Below are 21678 nucleotides of genomic sequence, written 5' to 3' on the forward strand. Positions count from 1 at the left end.
TAGACCCAGAAGCCAGGAAGCAACATCAGATGTCTTGCAAGTGAAGCTTACCAGCAAGGCAACCTAGTGCTACTGTTTTGTTATGGGTTCTATGTGTGTTTTTGGGATTCACATTGCAAGAGATAATGGTAACACTACTTAAATAAGATAATGTAAACTCAGAATAAAAAAGTGTGGCACATAAATAATCAGTGGAACTGAGAATTATTCCTTAACTTTACAGGTTTCCAGACAGTCCGTGTTGGGACAGTGGGTACCCCAGTGGGCACCATCACTTTGTCTTGTGCCTACAGAATCAACCTTGCTTTCATGTCAACCAGGTGAGAAAATGTGATCATGCCAGAAACTGTTTTACAATAATTTACTGTTAAACCCCTCATGTTCTGAGCCCCCAAATGTTTCCCTTCTGCTTATCCCTTCCTGCTGAGATTCTTTCATGAAGAACGCTCTCTCTCTTGCTTAAGCTTGCAGCAAGGGGAGTATTTGGGTAGCCCTGAGCCAGGCTCTAGAACTTGAAATTGTTGATGCATGCCTGGAGTCACAGGACTAAATTGTTAAGATGGTCTGATCCCAGTAGACGCAAGGGTTTTCTGTGAGGGCACCATGAATTGGGAAGAGTAGAGAGAAGAAGCCAGTAACACCATTGCTTGTTGCCTTGCAGGCAGTTTGAGAGGACCCCTCCTATCATGGGGATTATAATTGATCACTTTGTGGACCGTCCCTATCCCAGCTCTTCACCCATGCATCCCTGCAATTACAGGTGAGGAAATACTGAGTTGAAGTCATGGGCCATGGTAAAGGCATCTATTATGCCCAAATACAGAGCCTTTTCCACTCTTTGTTGACAGCATGGGAAGGGACACTGGAGAATTAGTGTCAGTCAATTGGCACAGTTAAACATGTGACGAAGGGTGACATAGGGAACTTAGTATCTGAAGATGAGGAAAAGGCAGAAGTGCTTAATGCCTTTTCTGCCTCAGTTTTTAGTGGGAAGATGACTTGCCCTCAAGACACCTGCCCGCCTGGGCTGGTTGATGGTGACAGGGAGCAGAATGGTCCCCCCATTATCCAAGAGGAGGCAGCCATAGAACTACTGAAATGCTTAGATATTCATAAATCTATGGGACCAGACGGGATCCACCCCAGGGTAATGAGAGCTGGCAAACGAGCTTGCAAAGCCACTCTCCATCATTTACCAACAGTCCTGGCTCACTGGTGAGGTTCCGGATGACTGGAAGCTGGCCAATGTGATACCCATTCACAAAAAAGGTGCAAAGGAAGATCCTGGTAATTATAGACCGGTCAGCCTGACCTCAGTACCTGGCAAAATAATGGAACAGTTTATATTAAGCGCCATCACGCAAAATTTACAAGATGGCCAGGGTATCAGACCCAGCCAGCACGGATTTAGGAGGGGTAGGTCATGTTTGACCAACCTGGTCACCTTTTATGACAAGATAACTCGCCTAGTGGATGCAGGGAAGGCTGTAGATGTTGTTTACTTGGATTTCAGCAAGGCCTTTGACACTGTCTCCCACAGCATACTCCTAGACAAGCTGGCAGCCCGTGGCTTGGATAGGAGCACTCTTTGCTGGGTTCAGAACTGGCTGCATGGCCAGGCCCAGAGAGTGGTGGTGAATGGTGCTGCATCCAGCTGGCGACCAGTCACCAGTGGTGTCCCTCAGGGATCTGTGCTAGGGCCAGTTCTGTTTAATATTTTTATTGATGACATGGATGAGGGCTTAGAGTCTTTTATTATCAAATTTGCAGATGACGCTAAGCTGGGAACGTGTGTTGATCTGTTAGAGGGACAGATGGCTTTGCAGAGGGACTTGGAACGGTTGGATGGATGGGCAGAATCTAATGGGATGAACTTCAATAAGTCCAAGTGCCGAGTCCTGCACTTTGGCCACAATAACCCCCTGCAGCGATATAAGCTGGGGACGGTGTGGCTGGACAGTGCTCAGGTGGAAAGGGACCTGGGGGTGCTGGTTGACAGTCGGCTGAACATGAGCCAGCAGTGTGCCCAGGTGGCCAAGAAGGCCAATGGCATCCTGGCCAGTATCAGGAACGGTGTGGCCAGCAGGAGCAGGGAGGTCATTCTGCCCCTGTACTCAGCACTGGTGAGGCCTCACCTGGAGTACTGCATCCAGTTCTGGGCCCCTCACTTTAGGAGGGATGTTGAGATGCTTGAGCGTGTCCAAAGGAGAGCAACGAGGCTGGTGAGGGGCTTGGAACACAAGCCATATGAGGAACGACTGAGGGAGCTGGGGTTGTTCAGCCTGGAGAAAAGGAGACTCAGGGGTGACCTTATCACTCTCTTCAACGTCCTGAAGGGTGGCTGTGGTGAGCTGGGGGTCGGTCTCTTTCTCCAGGCAACAACAGACAGAACAAGAGGACACAGTCTCAAGCTGCACCAAGGGAGATACAGGCTAGAATTAAGGAGGAAGTATTTTACAGAAAGAGTGGTCAAATACTGGAATCATCTACCCAGGGAGGTGGTAGAGTCACCATCCCTCGAAGAGTTTAAAAAAAGACTGGATGTGGCACTTGGTGCCATGATCTAGTTGAGGTGTTAGAACATGGGTTGGACTCGATGATCTTAAAGGTCTCTTCCAACCTAGAATTTCTGTGATTCTGTGATTCTGTGATTTTTCTCCTCACATTGAGATGGCTCAGTGCAGCAAGCCCCAGTATTTTCCCAAATTCTTCACAGAAGCACTTGGACACAAAGGATGTTTAATCTTGGCTGCCTTCAGGAATTTGAAAGTGTAATGGTTAATCCTGATGCAGAACTACATGTCTAGATGCATGCATCCCTGGATATTTCCACTGGGGGAAGATCAGTTTAATTTCTCTTTGGAGATGGGAGGTTTGCCTTCTCTAAAATGAATGTGAGGGCATTCAGGTTTGGACCAGTGGTGTTGTTTGACAATGGCTGTGTAAACACCAAAGGCAGCAGCACTAGCTTGTATAAGAAAAGCACTAGTTAGATACACCTGTTATTTTACATGGGGTAGAAGACAAACATCTGAGAAAACTCATGTTTTCCCACTTTGTTTTCCTCAGATTTGGTAAGCAGATGAGAGCCCTTCATAATTCTCCTTTCAACTACACCCAAATACTCTCAACCTCCCTGCAGTGTTTGTCCCAGTGTGTTTTACTATTTGTTTGTTTTAAGGAATATTTCTGGTTAGAAAACTTGTTTTTTCTTGCTGCTTTAGAGCTGGTGAGGACAATGGTGCAGTATACCCCTCAGTAGAAGATTCCCAAGAAGTGTGTACCACATCTTTTTCCACCTCTCCTCCATCTCAGGTAAGAGAAACCAGGCTCTTTTTACTTCTGGATAGAACAATTGCTGTAAGAATAATTTGCATATTCCTACATCAGCTGTTGTGCAAACAGAAATCCTCCTGCTGCTAATTAAAATTTAATGTGTGGGTTATTTATGTCATTACGCTTTTGAGTAAAATCTATTGAAATGAGATACTAATTTCAACAAAATTCCAAAGGCCTAGAAAGACTGAATTACTGAGGATTAAAAGAGCCTATTTCTGTAGCTGGGTTGAGCTGTGCTTGAAGAGGACAGCAGTGTGCTTACACATTTACACATTTGCATACCAATACTGCAAGAGGAGGAATTCAAGACATTGATGCCAGGCAGCTTAAGTAGGAGTAAGAGACTGACATAGAGAGACACTGAAATGCCAGGAAAATGCTAGAGAAAGACAGAAAAAAGACAAAAGCTGTATTTATTGGACCATTAAAATTTCTTGGGGCAGCAGGAATAAGTATTGGGAAAAAAATTGCCCATGCAGATCGCATTTAAGTTTCAATTTTAAAATAAATAGCTAATGGTTTCCTTTTGAGTATAAAACCCCAGAAACTCCCAAGTTCTTTTACTGTCTTACATATGTGATTCCACAGTTCTCTATTTTGAAGAGTTGCAGTTGTCTATTGCTTTAAATATTCAGGATTGCCCTGCTTTGTTGTCCAGCCAAGCAGATGGCTCTACTGACCTTTAAAGACAATCCAAAGACTCTAAATCTCTTTGACTGTCAATGTGAAACATAGAATGAAGTATAATTGGAATGCTGTTCCAAACAGAAAGAATTTGCTAGGGGTCTTTCTGCTGCTTCAGAGGAATTAATATGCCTGGTTTAGCAGAACGTATTCTCCTATATGAACAAGCTAGAAATGAGCTTCTCTTAGGAAGCATTTCTGTGCCAAAGTGATTTCAGGTGATCAGGCATCAGGCAATGTTGAACTAATTAGTCAGTACTCACGGTAAGTCTGATGGAATAGAGCTTTTCTTATTCTGCAATACATAGTTCAGGAAATTAGTTTGTGGCTGACTTGTGTCCTGCGTTTTCCTAAAGTGGGGTAAATAAAGATTTCATAAGGAAATTTCCACTGGCTTGCTCGTGCCAGTGTTACTCAACAGTAGTAGTGTATGTAACTACATTGAAGTTGACATTTCTGCAGGGGTCATGAAGCTTTACTGTCACTGAGGGGGGAAAAGCTTGATGAAACCACTTGAACCTTGAGGATTCACATAAAGTATGAGCCTACATTCTTGCTTTTTCTGTGGCTCATAGTTGCCATATGCTGTGCCCTTATTTGTAAAGCAACTGCCAGTCTTTGTTACCACGGTTGGAATTGTCAGGCTGCCTTGGCTGAGTGGACTTTAAATTAAAAGGGAAAGAAGTAGTTATTTTTTTTCTCCAGCTTTCTACATGTCCTGTGCAGGTTCATGACTGGGAAACAACTAGGAACTGTGTGATTTTGCAGGCAAATTGTATGAATCTCTGCCTGCCTTCTCAGTAAAAGTGAGGCCTTACCTGTGTGATACAAGGAAACAGTTGTCACCTTCTTTGTGAGCTTGTATGTCTGCATATGTGTGTTGTGAAGCAGCTCAAAATTCAGGAGAGTCTGGCCACGGGTAATATTCAGAAATGAAGCTGAAGCTTTCCTCAAACTGAAAACCATTGCTAGGAAAATGACTGTGGGAGGAGGTATGGGACTGAACCAGGTTAGGTTTGCCCTTTGTGCATTAGTACCCTCTGTGAGAGTGTACTCTGGAGTTTTGCTCCTGTTGATGGAGTTCCCACTTCACATCAGTGTGTTTGAATTGCACTGTAGTCTGGGTCACCGTCATTCTCAGGGTGCAGCACAGACCTGCCAAAATAGGATCCCTCAGAAAGCTGGAGGATAGAAAGTATGGATGGATGGAGAGTGCTGAAATACAAGTAATTTGTAAATTAAAAAAAAAAAAAAAAAGAAGTACTTGACTTTTTCTTGTATCTGCTCAGCTTTCTAGCTAATTCGCTGGTACCGATTATAATTAACTGTGGAACAGAGTCTCTGGCAGTTACTTTCTGTCAGGGTTTACTGGAGTCTAAAATATTACCTGTGTTCAGTGGTTCACTCAGATTGAAAAACAGTCAATTCTTTACAAAATGAATGTGCTTCTGGCAATACTGAGATTTCTGCTCTCTGTGTAGGTGTGGCTGCTGCAGCCAAAACCTCTTCACTAGCATTCAGTTCATCCAACTCTTCATAATTCCTCTCTGAAGTCCTTCTCTCTCTCTTTCTCTCTCCCCCCTCATTCTCTCTTTTCCTTGTTTCCTCTGTTTGTCTGTGTCTATGCACAGTGTGTTTTTACTGTCACAAAGGCACATTTTCAGACCCCTCCTCCTGTGGTGACGGACACCTTGAAGGTCCCAGTGATGGGGCTGGCCTTTTCACATCAAGTGAGTTGTCAATAGAATATGCTGTACATGGTCAGAATACAAGTTCTATCAGGACAAAATGAATACAGGAAAATACAGATTTGACAATGTGAAGTGTTTGTTGTGCATGGGAAGGACTGGTGAACCCACAATGAGCCAGACACTTTACTGAGACTGGCATCTTAAATGCCTTTGCAGATGAAGGTCTCCTGAAGACAGGACAGGCACCCCTAAAAACACAACAGCTGTCAAGGATTGTTAGCAAAAGACACTAGTAAGGCACAATTCTGACTGTTTTCTGTTAAGAGCCAATGTCCCTAGAACCTGTATAGTCATTGGAGCTCCACTCAGCTGAACTACCCTCATGTGAATCAAAGTGCTGTTCCTCATTTTGATCCCTGTAAAGAACATCAGCTTTGGAGCTGCTGGAGCTCACCCTGAGCTCTGGAAGAAACACTCCTCTTGAGGTCAGGCAAGTCTAAAAAGGAAAGTTGTATCTAACCTGACTGGGTAGATTTCTGCCTGGGATGTATAAGGAGTTTCTCCTGGGTTTCACTGCTTCCAACACTTAATTCCTAAAGCAATCTCACAAGGGTTAGCTCCCCAGTTCTCTTTACCTGGCACATTTATGGGACCATGTATTCTTTCACTGAACAGGTGACCTATTTGAACAGGCCTGGAAGATAAGCTGTTTTAATTTTGCAATGGAAGTAGGTTCAAAGAGTTGATAACGAAGTTGTTTTGGGATTAAAAAAATATTAAATATTATCTCTTCAGTAAGTTCACGATGGCATTCATGTAACCCACTACACCAGTATTTGAAGTAGGCCTGTAGAGCAGAGCTTCCCTGAGACTGGATGTCAGCCATACCTTGCACAGCCTCCTCCTACATGTGTAGGAAGCCAATCTTGTTTTCCTGTCAAGGCTCAGACTTAGTCCCCTGGACTACTGTCAAGTAGTCCTCATAGCAGTAAGAATTTTTTAGAACAATAACCTACATTATTGATTCCAGTGAAAATCTAGCATCCTTCTGCCAGCCTGAAATGCTGTGCGTCTGTCTTTTCCTGTTCCTTCTTCAGTGGCTGGTGATTATTCAGGCTGTGGGGCATTCCCCTTCCCTTTCCTCTCTCCTCTCCCTTTGCCCTTGTTTTTTCTCTTCTTCCTTAGCTTTCCAGCTCACGTCTTTCCTATCAGCCTGCTGCCCTGGGAGTTGGATCAGCTGACATGGGGTATCCTGTACTCTTTGCTGGTGGTTTGAATGCTGCACACCCTCACCAGGTACTTGTAGAGAGTAGAACCAGCGTGGCTGGTATTGCAACCATTTGTGTCACTTGTACACCTGAGAGAGACATTGAAACTAGTGCTTGCATTGGTGTCCTGTCTGTCAGGGATGGAAAGAATATAAAGTAAACACAGAGAAAGCACAACTTCCACAGGAGTTGGGAATCGGCTCCTCAGCATCCCTGACTTTACTGGGGTATGGGGTCCTGTGGAAAAACCATGCCAAGAGAGCAGGCACCAGACCTGTTTGCCTGCACCAGCTTGTCACTGATGCCAAACGTTGCCTGTCTTACAGAGCTGCTGCCCCTGTAGCTGTCCAAGCACAATTCTGTAGGCTAGGCATAGGATACACTGGCAGTTCATATTGACATACTTACATTGGTGCATCAGAAAAACAAAGTCAACTTGACAGAAGTCTTTTTGTGCTTGTGATATTGATGTTGCACCAGTTTTGCTGACACAAATGTTAATAAAATAAAATCATTTCAGTTGGAGTGGTCTTACAGTCAGCATCTAATCCAACATCCAGTTCAGGGCTGGCCAAGTTAAAGCCTGGTATTAAGGCAATTGTCCAAAATGCCTCTTAAAACTGGCAGCTTGGGGCATGGACCACCTCTCTAGGAAGAGAACACTGTTCCAGTTTTTGACCACCCTCTCTCCAAAGAAATGCTTTCTAATGTCCAGCCTCCCCTGGTGCAGCTTCAAACCACTCCCATGCATCTTATCACTGGATCCCAGGGAGAAGAGAGCAGCACCTCCCTCTCCACTTTCCCTTCTCTTGAAGGTGTAGGAGCCATGGGCTTGTAGCAAGGGGATGTAAGGTTTTTTTCCCTCCATTCCTTCCCATGAAGCCGAGGACTTACAGCCAGAGAACTCTGCAGTGTAAAACAGGCCTGTAGTGGACAGTAGAGTAGAAAAGGAGTAAAAAGTGAGTTTGTATTGTGATAATACACTCCTACATGACATCTCTCTGAGGCTTATAGGGGCTAGATCCCAATCATATGCCAAAACCCCCACAACTTATGCCCAGTATAATGGAAATCTACTCTTTATTGCACTGTGGTTTTGGTTTGATTTTGAGATTTCTTAACTTGACTGTTTCTTTCTATATCTCAGTTGATTGGTCCAGGCAAAGAAGGGGGAGTTCCCCCAGTTCCTAGCCAGCCAGCACATGGCACTCAAGCTGACCAAGAGAGGATGTGCACCCCACTGGAGGGAGTCCATTACTCAGCAGCTACTCCTTCTAGCAGGTGGGTGGGTTTTAGATGATCCACTACTTCTACTAACCCACTTATAAGCCTATTAAGATAAAACTTTTTGTCTCCCCTTTTTATTTATTGTTTGTAGCATAACTATTGTCTTTTCATTCCTCAAATCAACTTGCAGATTTCTCTGATTGGGGCTTTTTCAGCCTTACTCCAAACAATGATCTTGCCCATCTATTAAAACCTCCCAGTCTATGTGGTATATCTTCTTCTATATCAACTTTATCATTGATTTTATATTTTTTTCAATCTTTCTGCTGCTTTTGCTGATTGTAAAACAAGATGCAGTAAGTTCAAAAATGAGTCTTAAATTCTCTAGACTTAATGTGCATTGTTACCAAAGCCAGTTGTAGTTACCATAAATCTGTTCACCATTTTAGTAAGAAACTTTAGGCAGAAAGTTATTTAAAAGGAAACAATGCAACCTCAAACTGTCCTATATCAATTCTCTCACATCTAAATAAATCCTTCTGGTAATATTTATTTCTTGAGAAATCTCTCTTGGGGTCACATAGTTGTGAGTCACAGAGGTTTTGCTCTGGGAAAACCAAAACTCACTTTCCTGGATATACTTGAATGGTAATCCTCTTCAGTCCTTTCTAGGTAATCCTCTTTCCATGGGACAAAACTTTTTTTTTTTTTTTTTAAAGTTCTAAATACCTGTGGTAGGAAAAAACACAAAACAATAGGTCATGGAAGTAATATAGCTAATAGCTATGGAGTGAATTAATCATACTGGGAGTGGCTGTTGTCATGTACCAGATCTGCTGCATTTGTGAACTGAGTGACAGATATAATTGGAGATCTCTCACCTCCTGAGAGATCTGTGAGCACCATGTTACTGAAAATAGTAGTAATGAACAGGAATTGCTGTGGACACACACAAGTTAAAAGCCCATTTCCCAGAAGAAAAGCCTATTTCAGCAACTTTATATTCAACTAAATAGTTTTTGTCCATCTTTAAACAAAAACCTGATTGCACAAGTGTCCGTTTTCCTTTTGTGCTCCTGACTGAGGAGGAAGGTATGGTACAAGGACAGATTTCTGTTGTCCTTCTTCCAATACTAGGAGTAAACCAAGAAAAATTAAGGAGTCTCATAAAAAACCTTATTTATCTACCCTGTGTCAGAAGGCACTAATTATGTATTTTCCTCCCCCAGTGAGGACACAGAAACAGTATCCAACAGCAGTGAAGGAAAGTGTGGCTCCCCACATGACCTTTTGGAGACCATCTTTATCCGGAAGGTGGGAGCTTTTGTCAACAAACCCATTAACCAGGTAACAGGCAGTAGATCTTCTCAGAGAGCACCATAATACATTTCTTTTCCCATCTGTTCATACATAGAGGAGCAAAAAGCACCCCAATGCCAGGGCAACCTCAGAGACTCACAGAGTGCATATTTCTTCCTGCTGCATTTCCCTACGTTTTGCCAAGGTGTATTTTGCTTTTCATAAAATCCTTTTGGGATGTGACAGCCATTGACCTCGCTCCACTTTGCCAGCACCCTACTTGAGAATAGAACACTTGGTACTCCACTTGGATCTCACAATGATCTGCAAGTACCACAGATCCATAAACTAGGAAAGCTGATAGCAAGCCTCCCTTCCTTGAAGGAACATGCAGTAGACCAGTTCATCACTAGAAGCAAGCATTTAAGTTCAGCTAGGGCAGCTTAGACATTTGCTTGGTTCCTAGGGCTGCAGTTGTAGGCCTTTTGGATGAAGGAATGAGAATTATTTCAATTTGTAGCAGTTCATTAATCTTTGCCTATATTATACAAGATATGTATAGAAGCAATCCCATCTCAAGATATGTATCTGCATTAGGTCAACAGAGTATCATCTTTGGATTTCATGCCTTTTAAATGAGGTTGTCAGCCTCCTGCCTAAGTGCTGACGTGATTTTGGGCCGTTTTCAGCTGGCCTGACAAAGACATTCAATATCCTTTTTGTGCCTGGTAAGCAGAGCATCTTAGTGAAATTCTGTTTGCTAAATCTCCTCAGGTGACCATGGCCAACTTAGACATTCCTTTTGCCATGTTTGCTCCCAAGAATGTTGAGCTGGAAGATAACGACCCCATGGTAAGACTCTTCCAGAGGTATATGTGCCTTCTCAGCATCCCTTATGCAAACATCCATGCTATTCTCTGCCTTGAATACACTTTGGTTTTGGACAAAATAACTAGTTATTCAGATTTGTTTGCTTTCAAGAAGTCTCCTGTGTTGAATCTTGGGCTCTGTAGACATGCAAATAACAGCATGTGTTTGCTGCCCCTGCTCTAGTTAATGTTAATTGTTCAACCTCCTAACTGCCCCCACATTGCCAAAGCACACACAGACACGACTGTAAGATCAGTACTCACCATCTTTGATTTCTTGGGCAGGTCAATCCTCCTGAATCCCCAGAAACGGAATCTCCTCTACACGGCAGCTTACACTCAGAGGGCTCCAGTGGCAGCAGCACAGGGAACACCCACGATGACTTCGTTATGGTCGACTTTGTAAGTGCCCCCATCAGAGCTCTTAAACTGCACCTTAGGTGGGCTTCACGTGCTGGTGTGATGGCAAATGATGTCAGAGTATGTTCAGTGGGAGTGGTAAAAACACATCATTCACAGTACCACACTCCAGAGTGTGACAGTCCCAGAACTGCCAAGGACACTGGTACCAGGCATCAACAGCTACAAATTAAATACCATTTCAGTTCTCTACTAACATCTGGGCTTAGCATCCTCTCTCTTAGCACCTAGAGGAGCTAGATTCCAAAGATATGTTCTCTTCCAACTGCTCAAGTGCTATTGTGATATCAAGGGATATTGGCTGTTCTTCAGTTACTTCATATGCATTATTGCGGCAACAGTTATAATGCCAAGATGTTTACTGATAGCAGGTAACAACTTTACCTGAGATTGTAACAAAAGGGAAGCCAGTATCTCTGGGAATTAACAGCAGTGTCTTTGATTGTAGAAACCAGCATTTTCAAAAGATGACATTCTTCCAATGGACCTGGGGACATTTTACCGTGAATTTCAGAACCCCCCTCAACTCAGCAGCCTCTCCATTGACATTGGAGCACAGTCCATGGCAGAGGATTTGGTATGGAATCCTGAAATTTCTGTTTGTGGAAATCCTATGTACTTTATAATGCTCTCCCTATTCCTTGTTTGAAAAAAATATCTTCATAGAATTGTAGAATAGTTTGGGTTGGAAGGAACCAAGGTCATCTAGTCCAGCCCCTCTGCAATGAGCAGGGATATGTTCAACTAAATCAGGTTGCTCAGCCCCATCTAACCTGGCCATGTTTATTTCCATGGATGGGGCATCCACCACTTCTCTGGGCAGCCTGTTAAAATTTTTCACCAGCTTCATAAAAAAATTCTCTCTCATCTAGTGTGAATCTAGTCTCTTTCAATTTAAAATCATTGTCCCTTGTCCTATCACAACAGCCCTTGCTAAAAAGTCTGTTCCTATTATTCTTAAATGTCTCCTTTTGTACTGAAAAGCCAAAATAAGGTCTCCTCAGAGCATTCTCAACTTCAGGCTGAATCACTCCAAGTCCTCAGCCTTATCTTAACAGGAGAGGTGCTCCAGCCCTTGGATCATTTTTGTGGCCCTCCTCTGGACCCACTCTAACAGGCCCCATGTCTTTCCTATACTTTTCAGAAGACAGAGTTTTTTTCCCTATACTTTTCAGAAGGGAGTCCATCACTAATATTTTCCATATAAATGCAGATTTGTTTCTGGTACACCTGAGTCTCTGAAACCAGTGTGTCTAGAAGCTGAAGGCTGCTGCAGCATGCTTGGTCACTGAAACTCCCCAAACTAATCCTGCCTCTGGGTGTCTCACTTGGTGGCAAACCAGGCCTGACTTTGCAGCCTGAGCAGAGTTGGAGTTCTGATGTGGCTGGTGAGTCACATCTGGATGAGCGCTCCCTTATGCTCTCTGGCATTGTGCCATACTGTGGAGAAAAATGAAAACCAGAGAGCAGAAAGTGACTTGATGAAGGCAATGATTTGAGTGGGTTATTGTGCTGCAGCTGGTGGGGATTGCACAAGGTGAGGCCTCAGTGCACCTCCAGTTCCTGCAGAACAAACAGGCTCTGGGCACAGTGCCCTGCTCAGGGTCACTTCCCAGATGCTACCAGAGGGCTCTTGCTTTTGTGCACGTAGAAAGGTGAGCCCAGAGCATTGGTGAGGGATTGCATGACTGAGAAACAGATTTTTTTCCTAGTGTGTTTAAAATTTCCTTCTGTCTGCTGTGAATGAACCCTGATCTGCATTTTTCCTTACCTTCCAGGACTCGTTACCAGAGAAGCTGGCAGTCCATGAGAAAAATGTCAAAGAATTTGATGCTTTTGTGGAAACCTTGCAGTGAAGCTGTTTCCCAGTTCTGCTGCAGCAATTCTTCCTCCCCAAGGCATCCTGGAGATGACATCAACAGATATCTCTATTGCCCCTGCTCTGCCTTTTGTTCACATTGACTAGTTCCCTCCATCAAGTGAGCTTTCTTTTCTCTCTTCAATGACAGATACAGCTCATCTGCTGATTCTCTTCAATTTTCCACCACATAGTTCTGGACTGCTTTTCCTGCTCACAGTCAGTTTTAAGACTTCAGTAGGGACACAGGAAGTCAAACCTCAGTGTATGGAAACTTACTTTCTCTTCAGTCTGTGTTCTGTATGGAGGGGCGTTGTGGAAAGCTGCCATATGCTTCCTCCAAGGGTCCTATGGTGTAAGTTTCCTAGGTAGAGCTTCTTGCTAACAGACTTTTTCCTGCAGTCTCTGATCCTGTTAGAGCATAGAAAGCTTTGGCTTATTTCCAGGGTCTGTGAGTTCAGCAAATTGAACTGTTTGAAGTCCATTCCACAGAACTGGGCATTTCCTCCTGACTTCAGAGTGTGTGCTTGGAGCACAGGGAGAGACGTCAGCTTTGGGACCTGCATAATCCAAGTTACCTTTGTTTTCCTGCTTCTAAGGAATTGGGTCTCTACACTGTGCAAGGCCCTCTGTTAGGTGGCTGATAGGCAGGAGTGAAACTGCAGGAATGCTTTCCACATTTCCTTCCGAGTGCACTGACACTCGGCCATGCTGAGTTTAACAGTGTTGACTGTTGGCAAGCCTGCACGTAGCAGCTGAGATGATGCTGAATTCATAGTCTCTGCTTTTGAAACATAACTGTAAATACTAGGAATCCTATTTCTTTAGGGTTATGTAACTAGGAGTCTTCGTCCAAGATTTTTTCCTCTAATCCTTGCAAACCTTCCTGCTTTATGGTTAATAGATGATCTTAAGAATTAAAAAATATTTATTGCTTTTAAAGAAACCTATATTTAAAAGATGTTCTGTTTTCATGTTATAGTGCGGGTCATTCTGTCCTGATCACTGCAGAGAGCAAGTGTGCCATGGAACCCTAGCCAGTGAGGCTAGTCTCTCTTTGCAAGAAAATATCGAAGATATTTATTTTCTAAGACAGACTTAATTAATACTATACTCTGTTTGGGGGACTGTGTGTCCATTACATCCAGCCAGGGCTCACTGATAAAATGAAATGCACACGTCAGTGGAATGGAGTGGCAGGGACTTGGTAAAAAGCTGTTTTCTGATAGGCATGGATGAATTTGTAGTGTTCTTTGGCCATTCAGAAGGCAGCTTCTTTAAAGAAGCACACTTTTTTGGGAAGCTTATGGTACTTTTTAATCAGCTGGCTTTTGAGTAGCTGAAATTTTATTTTTGTAATAATCCAGCCACTGACAGTGTGACTGGCTGGAATTGCTCTATGGGTGATTTGGCTGTTGCATGTCTTCTGCCTCATGTAAGGATGGGAGGAGAAACAGTGACACTAAACAGAAACTTGGATAAGGTGGGGTTTCTTGTGGTTCTCTCCATTCCTGCTCCGTGTAACTAGAGTGTGCAACTGCAAGACCCCTTACTGTCCAAAACCACTTCTTTTCCCCCTAGTTTCTTTTAAGTGGAGTTGTTTTGCTTGAGGACTGAGAAACCATCTTCATTTCCTCCGAGTGGCTGAGTAACCAGCCTTCCAGTTGGTGCAATGTGGCAGCTTCAGCTTAGCTGCATTCTTCATTGGAAGAGATTGCCTGCAGCTGATGTGGGAACCCCAGCTCCACTCTGGGACTCTATTTCTGTGTCACTGCTGGAGCAAGGAGCCAAATTCACAGCAGCTTACTTTAAGGCCAGAGCAAAGCAATGCTTTGAAGTTGATGAGAATTTTTGTTGAGAGATGTGTTTGGTGGGAGGCCTTGTAAGTTCTAAAACTCCAGGTAAGAGCTTCATTGAAGGAAAATTACCCACCAGAACCTTTTTATTTTACTCAACTGATTCAACTTCTTAGCAACCTCACATGGAAATTGCTTTGTCCATGCAAAGATGCAGAAACATTTAAGAAAGGTTCCAAGATGAAACAGTTTGTAACAGGACTTCAGTTACACAGGCTGTAACAAATATTTGTTACCCATCCAAAAGCCACCTTGTTTCACAAGTGGGAAGGGTCACAGAAGGGTGCAGAACAAGGAAATAATGTATCAACTGCCTCTCACCTGTGTCCAGGAAGTTGGTCTGCCACTTTGTAGGGAGTAGTTTGTAGACAGGTGGTTGTGAACTTTAGTCTCTGAAGTGATACAATCTGGGCTGCAGAGCAGCAGACAGGAGGCAAAGGGCCGGTTCACACCATATGAATAGTTGAGGCTAAAGTTCATCTAGCCAGCACTCCTGCTGTGCTCTTCTGCTCACAAGCTGTGGAGCTGGCAGGGAGCACTGCCATTCTTGTTAACCCCACCCAGCAGGTCAGGGCTTGTACTTGTGCTCCTTTATTGTGGGAGTTCCTAACATGGCTACAGCTCTCACATCTCATAAGGCAAAATGGCACTGTGGCACGTTTCCTCCTCTTCAAGAGGCTGGAAAATTGCCTATATAAGCTGCTAGTGTTGAGCTGGATGGCCATAGCAATAAGAGAGCCTCCAGGGCTGAGGTGCCTGCCTCTTCTCTGGACAGTCTTCAGTTTTAACACATGGTTGCTACGTCTAGGCCCTGAGTTCCCTGACCACTGCACAAATGCTCTGCTGCTGTGGCCTGCCACAGATTGTATTATTGAAGGCTGTTTATTTTAGCAGCTCTCTGCTCTGCTGAACATTAAGGACAGTATCTATGTAGCTGCTGATTTACAGATACTTTGGGTGGAGGGGAAGGTTCCTCAAGTGTATTATTTTGGAAAGTCTCTGGTGTATTTCAAGTATTCAAAGAATTTCCAATAAAACTTTTGTGTAAGCAGCACTCTCCATTTTTCTGTGTACCAACAGGTCTGGGACAGTCCCATGCTCATACTTGTTTTCCTCCAGGAAAAAGGAGGGTCAGGGGCCTCTCAGTGAATGCAGGACAGAGCAAGTTGCTGCCTCTGTCAGAGGGCAGAATGGACTGGTGCATTATACTTGGAGAGGTCATTGGGATCTTGCCGAGATCAACCTACTGGAAGGACAGTGAGGGACAGACAGAACAGGTGCCTGGAGGTGGGAGGAACAGTCATAGGGTGTTTGACCCTGCTGACCTCACCATGAATTGGGAAACAAATATTAACTTATCTCCAGAGGAAAGGGGTGGGAAAAGGCAGAAAAATTTACCCAGAAAATATGCATTGTACATGGTTGCTACATACTTTAAGAAGCATAGGAGTGTTTTGAGTTGACAGGAGAGATAGCAGAGACTAAAAAAATACAGAAAGAATAACCAAACTTAACAGCTGCATTCTAGTATTGGTAAAAGTTAACCCTGTATAACAGACAGTGCCAGGTATGGTGCCAACACCTTCCCTTTAAAGGAAAGAAAAGATTATAAAAATCCATGTACTAATAACAACTGCTGATTTAAGCGTCAGTGTAAAGGGTGTCTGGTTATTATAAAAAAAGACACAGTGGATAAAATGACATGAATGGGGGAAAAAAAAAGAATAATGACTGTGTATTAGAAGGTCTATCAAGGGAATATTCCAGCTTGGGATATAAGGGTAACTAATAAAAGCAATCTTTTCTTAATCACATCTTCGGAAGGTAAGACAGTAAACTGAGCATACCACTGGGATCTCACAGTCTACATTATATGCATTTATGTATGTGTATTTATGAGTGTCATTCAATGAACTTAAAAAGACACAGTGCAGTGTGAAAACTCACAGAAACCATCCTGTAGGATCTGGGGCCTACTACAGGGCTTTCAGTTTCCACTATTTACACCATGTCACCAGAAAGACAAGGGATTGGAAAAACCATCAGGAAATAAGTGACAAAGAAAACAATCACATAAGTATGATTAACCACCAAGGTCATGAACAATTAAATACCATCACTTTGTGAGCCTACTTTATGTATTTATAAAAAAAATGTTCTCAGAACAGTGTCCATCAAGTCAGGGGGCAGCTACTCATGAGAAAGTGTCCAGTTGCAGTGGTGCTCACACTGTTCAGTACTGCCCATGGCTGCACATAACGCAGTCCTGCCAGTGCCAGCTCCCTGTCAGGGACAGATGCACCTGCTCTCCAGCTCCTCTGAGCTCATGTTGCTACAGCACAATTCCAGGCAGGTCACTGTGACAAAGCCCAGAGCCAGGACCACCTGCTACACTGGGGAGGTCTGAGATCTCTCTGTATAGTTGGCATGTTAACCACACTGACCCCATTACAGGGGCCATGTCAACATACAGAAGGGGAGCTGGCAACACTGGGAAGCCTTAACTGGTACAGTAAAAACAGGCAAGCAGCACACATTTTAGACATGCAAGTGTTGACATCAGCACAACACGTCACCCTGACACACCATCGCTGGCATCCCAGCAGTCAGGCTCCTGCCTGATGCTGATGGCTTTAGCCCCAGCCCTCTCCGTTCTACTCCCAATTCTTGCATCCTAGCCAAAAGCTTACTAACAGGCAAATTGCAGTCCTTAGGAAAAAGTGGTGAACTGAATATGGAACAAGAGGAGTGCAGTGGTCCAACCAGACTATTGCTCATCAAGTTAGCAATCCACATCCATCGAAATGAGAAGGTGCAGGCTTCTGCTGAGTGTATCACTTGCCCCAGGATAAACTTAGCCAGCAATTCCTAAAGTGGCTCCTGCTTGGCACCCTTGGAAATCCTAGGCAGACTGCTCATCATGACAGGAAGATGGTAATGTGGAAGAACATCCCTCTTCAGAAAAACCAAATCTACACTACTTCGTTTTTGTTTTAAATCTGTTTCCAGCCCAAGGCTCCTGCAGCCTAATATTTCTTCAGTTACTCACACAGGGGGCATTTCATAGTTTCTTTTCTTCCTTGCAGCATGATTGTGGTTGGCAGCATAGACAGCCTTACTTGTTTCTTGTAGATGTGTCACTGCTGCTGCCACTTGACGAACATGTCTGGATCTGAGATTACATTTTGATTTTTATTGAAATACAAAAAGTGCAAACTGTGAAATACAAGATTGGTGCAGATTAAAAGAAAATAAACAGTGTGAACTGTGAAAATCCAGGCGTGCACCTGATGAACATTAACAAAGAAGGCAGGGAACACCAGCAACAAAAGCAAAGCAGAAGTTTTTGCACAGGAGCCCCTGTGCATAAAAAAGGAAACTGGGACCAAACTGGCCTTCAGCTCTCTCATGTTAGCACACAAGGCATCTGGATGGCCCCAGACCCCCTGCACTGCCCAGAAGCTCTGGTGTCAGTTCACAGCTTGGGCCAGGGAGTGATCAGAGGCCATTAAGACAGCAGGAGGTTTAGCAGAGGGGAATGTTCTAGATGCTAAAAAGCAGGAGGTTGATGCAGAACAAGTACCCCCACAGGAAGAAATGGCTAATAGCTAACCTGAAAGGTAAGCCAGGAAAGAGACCCTTGGGCAGCTCTATAGCAGGAGAAAACCGACAGACCAGCACCTTAATTGTATACCACCCTGACCTATACAAGGCAGAGAAGCCCTGCCTAGCCAGCACCCTGGCCACGTGAGGAGGGAATTTCACTGCATGGCCTTGGCAGGAGCAGGCTCTGGTCACCACCCACCTGACACAGGCTGCAGGCAGGCCCGGGCCAGTTCTTCGCTCAGATCAATGCAGGAATATTTCAATACAAGGCATTCAGGAGAAAAGACTGCAAAAGCAACCCTGGTTACTATGCCTGCTCCAGGGCTCTCAGCAGCTCCAGCACAAGGAGCAGTAGAGGAAAAGGGATATTTACAGTGGGTCCCTTCCAGGATTTGCAAGCACTTTCCTACCATAAGCAGTAGTGGTTCCCTGAACACTCTCTGCAAGCACTGAACTGGAACAGGCTTTTATCCCTGCCAGCAGGGGATGAACTAGCCTCTATTTTGCTAAAAAAGGAAACGTCATTTCAAGAATTCACTAAAAAAAAAAACCAATCCAAATCCCAAAAAACACCCTAAAATAAACCGCCAAAGTCCAGTCATAACTCAGACACTTGCATTATTCCCCACTTTCCCCCTGGACAGGAGCTACTCCAGCACTGCTCCTCTGGCTACTGGGCAGGGAACAGTCCCTGCTGCTGTGCAAGGCCAGAACATGCCACTTCCCTAGAGAGTGCAGAGGGCCAGGCCTCATGCACACAGGCACTTGCATTCCAGGCTGCCAAGCTTGGGCGTTTGTCCCAGAAGTTCAGTGGGCTTGCCTTTCCTCCTTCCCAGAGATGAAGGTGAAGCCAGTGTCAGCTGCAGATACAGTGAGAGCACCAAGTCCCCTTCTCCCCCTACCAAAGGCTGCACAGGACAGGATGCCTGCAGGGAAAAAGGAGCTGCACTAGGCTCCCTCAGCCTCCACGGCCTTGCCCCTTAAACACTGGGGGAAGTACACCTCTCTCCACACTAGTCCACTCCAGATTACTCCTCCAACAGCACATCCGCCCTGCTAACTCACTCTAGAAGAGATCACAAATGAATTAGGAGCAGATTAGCTCTCTCTCCAAAACATTTACTTAGTTACTGCTGTGAATTGTTCAGGATGAAGCAATTCCTATCCTGGCCAAACAGGGAATGCTCCTACTCTTGGAAGAGGGAGACTTGAAGAAGTCAGCAGCCTGGTAACCTCCACAGGGCAAAGTCTCCCGGTATCTAGAAAGGATCAGATCCAGTCCTGTCTTTGAACCTCTCTTGCTCCAGCCTTAGTAATGTTTACTTATTTGTTCACTGCTCCCACCCACATGTTGGTGTGCCTCCTCCAAGGCAGCTGGCTGGACCTGCGCTGCCTTGGAGAGCTGCCTATGTTTGCACCCATCCCCATTCCAGAGTTTAGCAAAAAGAGCAATCTCCTTAATTCCTGCAGCAGATGCCATTTACTTTGACTACACCAGGGGCACTGACCCCTGGTCAGTGTTTAAAGGCAGGCTAAAATATTATGAAAAAACAAATTCTCTTTAGCATCCAGTAGCTTAAAAAAAAACAGTTCTGCTTGGTCCAAAAGATTTGTCCCTGAGGCCAGATGCAGCAAGGAAGTCTGGCCCAGGCACAGGATACAAAGATAAATCACACCAGTGAAGTAAGGCTAGAAGCTCCCTCCTTTAACTCTGACAGGTCCAGGCTGAAGAGAAGGATCTCTTTTAGCTCAGGTGATGGGAATGAGGCAACCCAAATCCAACAGAGATGCTGTGACAGTATCGCAGCTGCTCCAGGGAGGTGCCAGGACCACCCCACTCTGAGCCTGCCTTGCAGAGAACATGACCTCTCCAGCTGTGCCCAGGGCATACAGCATGCACCTGACCAGATGGCAGGGTGGAAGGTATGAACCCAGGAGGAGACACAGCAAAAGCCCTTGGCATGGAATAGCTGCTCCCTCACAGCTTTGGCATGAGTGCTCAGCACCTGGTCAGAAATATGTAATCCAGGCCTGCTGCACTCCATGGGGAAGGACAGCCCCAGTCCCCAGACCTTCCCTCAAGGCCATGCTCTCTGTTACACTGTGCTGGGGAAAGTTAAGCTCAAAAAGTAAAAACTAGTCAAGGCGGTCTGTGCCAGTCAGCACAGATACATGTGCCAGAAGAGGCCTACTGCTGCCAGGACAGATGGGGACCTTCATGGTGCTCAGCAGCCCAGTGCCACCAGGGCACTTGCTCCTGCCATTCAGACTCACCAGTGGTCAAAGGGTCACAGCTGGCCTGCATGCACAGCCAAGCTTGTCATGACCCTTCCCAGCCAGGCTAGAAGTGCTGCTGGAAGGACAAACACACCTGAGCTGGATAACTACAGGAAGCAAGTCACCCACTACAGTCCAGCAAACACTGAATAGCACCTGGAGTGGGTGACACCAGAGGGACTGGGCTTGGGCTAAACTCAGCTTCATTGTTTTGGAGTCTGACAGGTAACAACAGCACATTGCCATGAGCCTGTCCTTCACCTGCCTGCCAAAAGCAGGGGGTCCAGAGTGGTGGTTGCAAGTGCAGGACACGCTGCTACCTGAAGCACAAGGGCTGCTGCTCCCTTCCCTGCTTTAGGTGCCCCTGGGGAAAGGCAGAATGCATGCTCAGTTCTGAGAAATGGCACTCACAGTAAGAATGTCTCCATCACAAAACCCAGCAACCCTGCCCTAGCCCAAACAGCCCAGCTGAGGCAAGGAGGGGTGAGCTGGGGCTATTGGGAGCTTGAACAAAAAGATCTGTGCTGAGGAAGGGACCAGGAGGGCAGAAAAACTGCACATAAGGGAAGGAGGAAAGGAAGGCAGGTCATCTGATAGGGCAGAAGACTGGTGATGAGACCCGGAGAAGCTGCGCAGGTGGGTTAGGACTCCAGTCTCAGCAGCTGGGAGACCAGCTCCCCTGCCCATCCAGAGCTGCAGGTCTCCTGCTCACTTACTTGCACACTTTCACCATCATCTCCACAGCCCTCACTCTGCTCATCACCCAGAAGATCAATGGTCCCTTTGTACTGGAGACAGCTTGGTCACAGCTCCAAGACAAAGAAGGGGAAGGTGGGCACAGTGTGCAGGTATGGGCTGGCCTGGGTTCAGGCCTCTGCAGCCTCAAACAGCTCCTTCTGGTGGTCCAACAGGAATTTGGTAAAGGTATTGATGGGATTGATGGCTTTTAGAGTGATGGCCACATCTTTGGCCCAGAGCAGATTTGGGCCAAACACAACTGCCAGGTTGGTGTTTGTCATCTTGTTTCTGTCGCTGTGAGCAGAGACCTATGTGGGAAGGAAAGAGATGACTGTGAATCCTACAGAATAGAACAGCAGCTGCCTACCCTCCCCAAAGCCAGAGACAGAGAAAATAAGGGGAGAAAAGCTGACCAGGCTATGTCATAACAACAGGATCAAGAGCAATGGCAGATAATATCTCTACAAGTCCAAATCACCACTCAGGATCTTCCCTCTTGCTTGAATGGCCTTGCAGTGGCTTTCTTGGCAGCAGGAAGTACTGCAA

General features: G+C 45.1%; 2 protein-coding genes across 19 annotated transcripts in view; one reads left to right on the forward strand and one right to left on the reverse strand.

Moving 5' to 3' along the window:
• The window catches only part of ATG13 (autophagy related 13), a 29242-nt gene extending 10202 nt beyond the window's left edge, over window positions 1-19040 (forward strand). For 2 of the 9 annotated variants that reach the window (XM_074543059.1, XM_005480062.4), the window contains exons 8-18: window positions 224-320; window positions 662-760; window positions 3225-3315; window positions 5655-5753; window positions 6900-7010; window positions 8130-8263; window positions 9439-9556; window positions 10283-10360; window positions 10663-10779; window positions 11246-11374; window positions 12576-19040. In XM_074543059.1, coding sequence (XP_074399160.1) covers window positions 224-320; window positions 662-760; window positions 3225-3315; window positions 5655-5753; window positions 6900-7010; window positions 8130-8263; window positions 9439-9556; window positions 10283-10360; window positions 10663-10779; window positions 11246-11374; window positions 12576-12653 — 1151 coding nt within the window. In that variant the 3' untranslated portion in view covers window positions 12654-19040. The remainder of the gene's footprint in view (window positions 1-223; window positions 321-661; window positions 761-3224; window positions 3316-5654; window positions 5754-6899; window positions 7011-8129; window positions 8264-9438; window positions 9557-10282; window positions 10361-10662; window positions 10780-11245; window positions 11375-12575) is intronic. The other 7 variants (XM_005480063.4, XM_074543060.1, XM_005480065.4 and 4 more) reach the window with 7 other exon arrangements.
• Window positions 13960-21678, reverse strand: part of ARHGAP1 (Rho GTPase activating protein 1) — a 29750-nt gene continuing 22031 nt past the window's right edge. For all 10 annotated transcript variants that reach the window (XM_005480060.4, XM_005480059.4, XM_014265491.3 and 7 more), the window contains one exon: window positions 13960-21440. In XM_005480060.4, the coding sequence (XP_005480117.1) occupies window positions 21261-21440 (180 nt within the window). In that variant the 3' untranslated portion in view covers window positions 13960-21260. The remainder of the gene's footprint in view (window positions 21441-21678) is intronic.

This window comes from Zonotrichia albicollis, chromosome 6 (genome assembly GCF_047830755.1).
Source record: "Zonotrichia albicollis isolate bZonAlb1 chromosome 6, bZonAlb1.hap1, whole genome shotgun sequence".
Taxonomy (NCBI): Eukaryota; Metazoa; Chordata; class Aves; order Passeriformes; family Passerellidae; genus Zonotrichia; species Zonotrichia albicollis.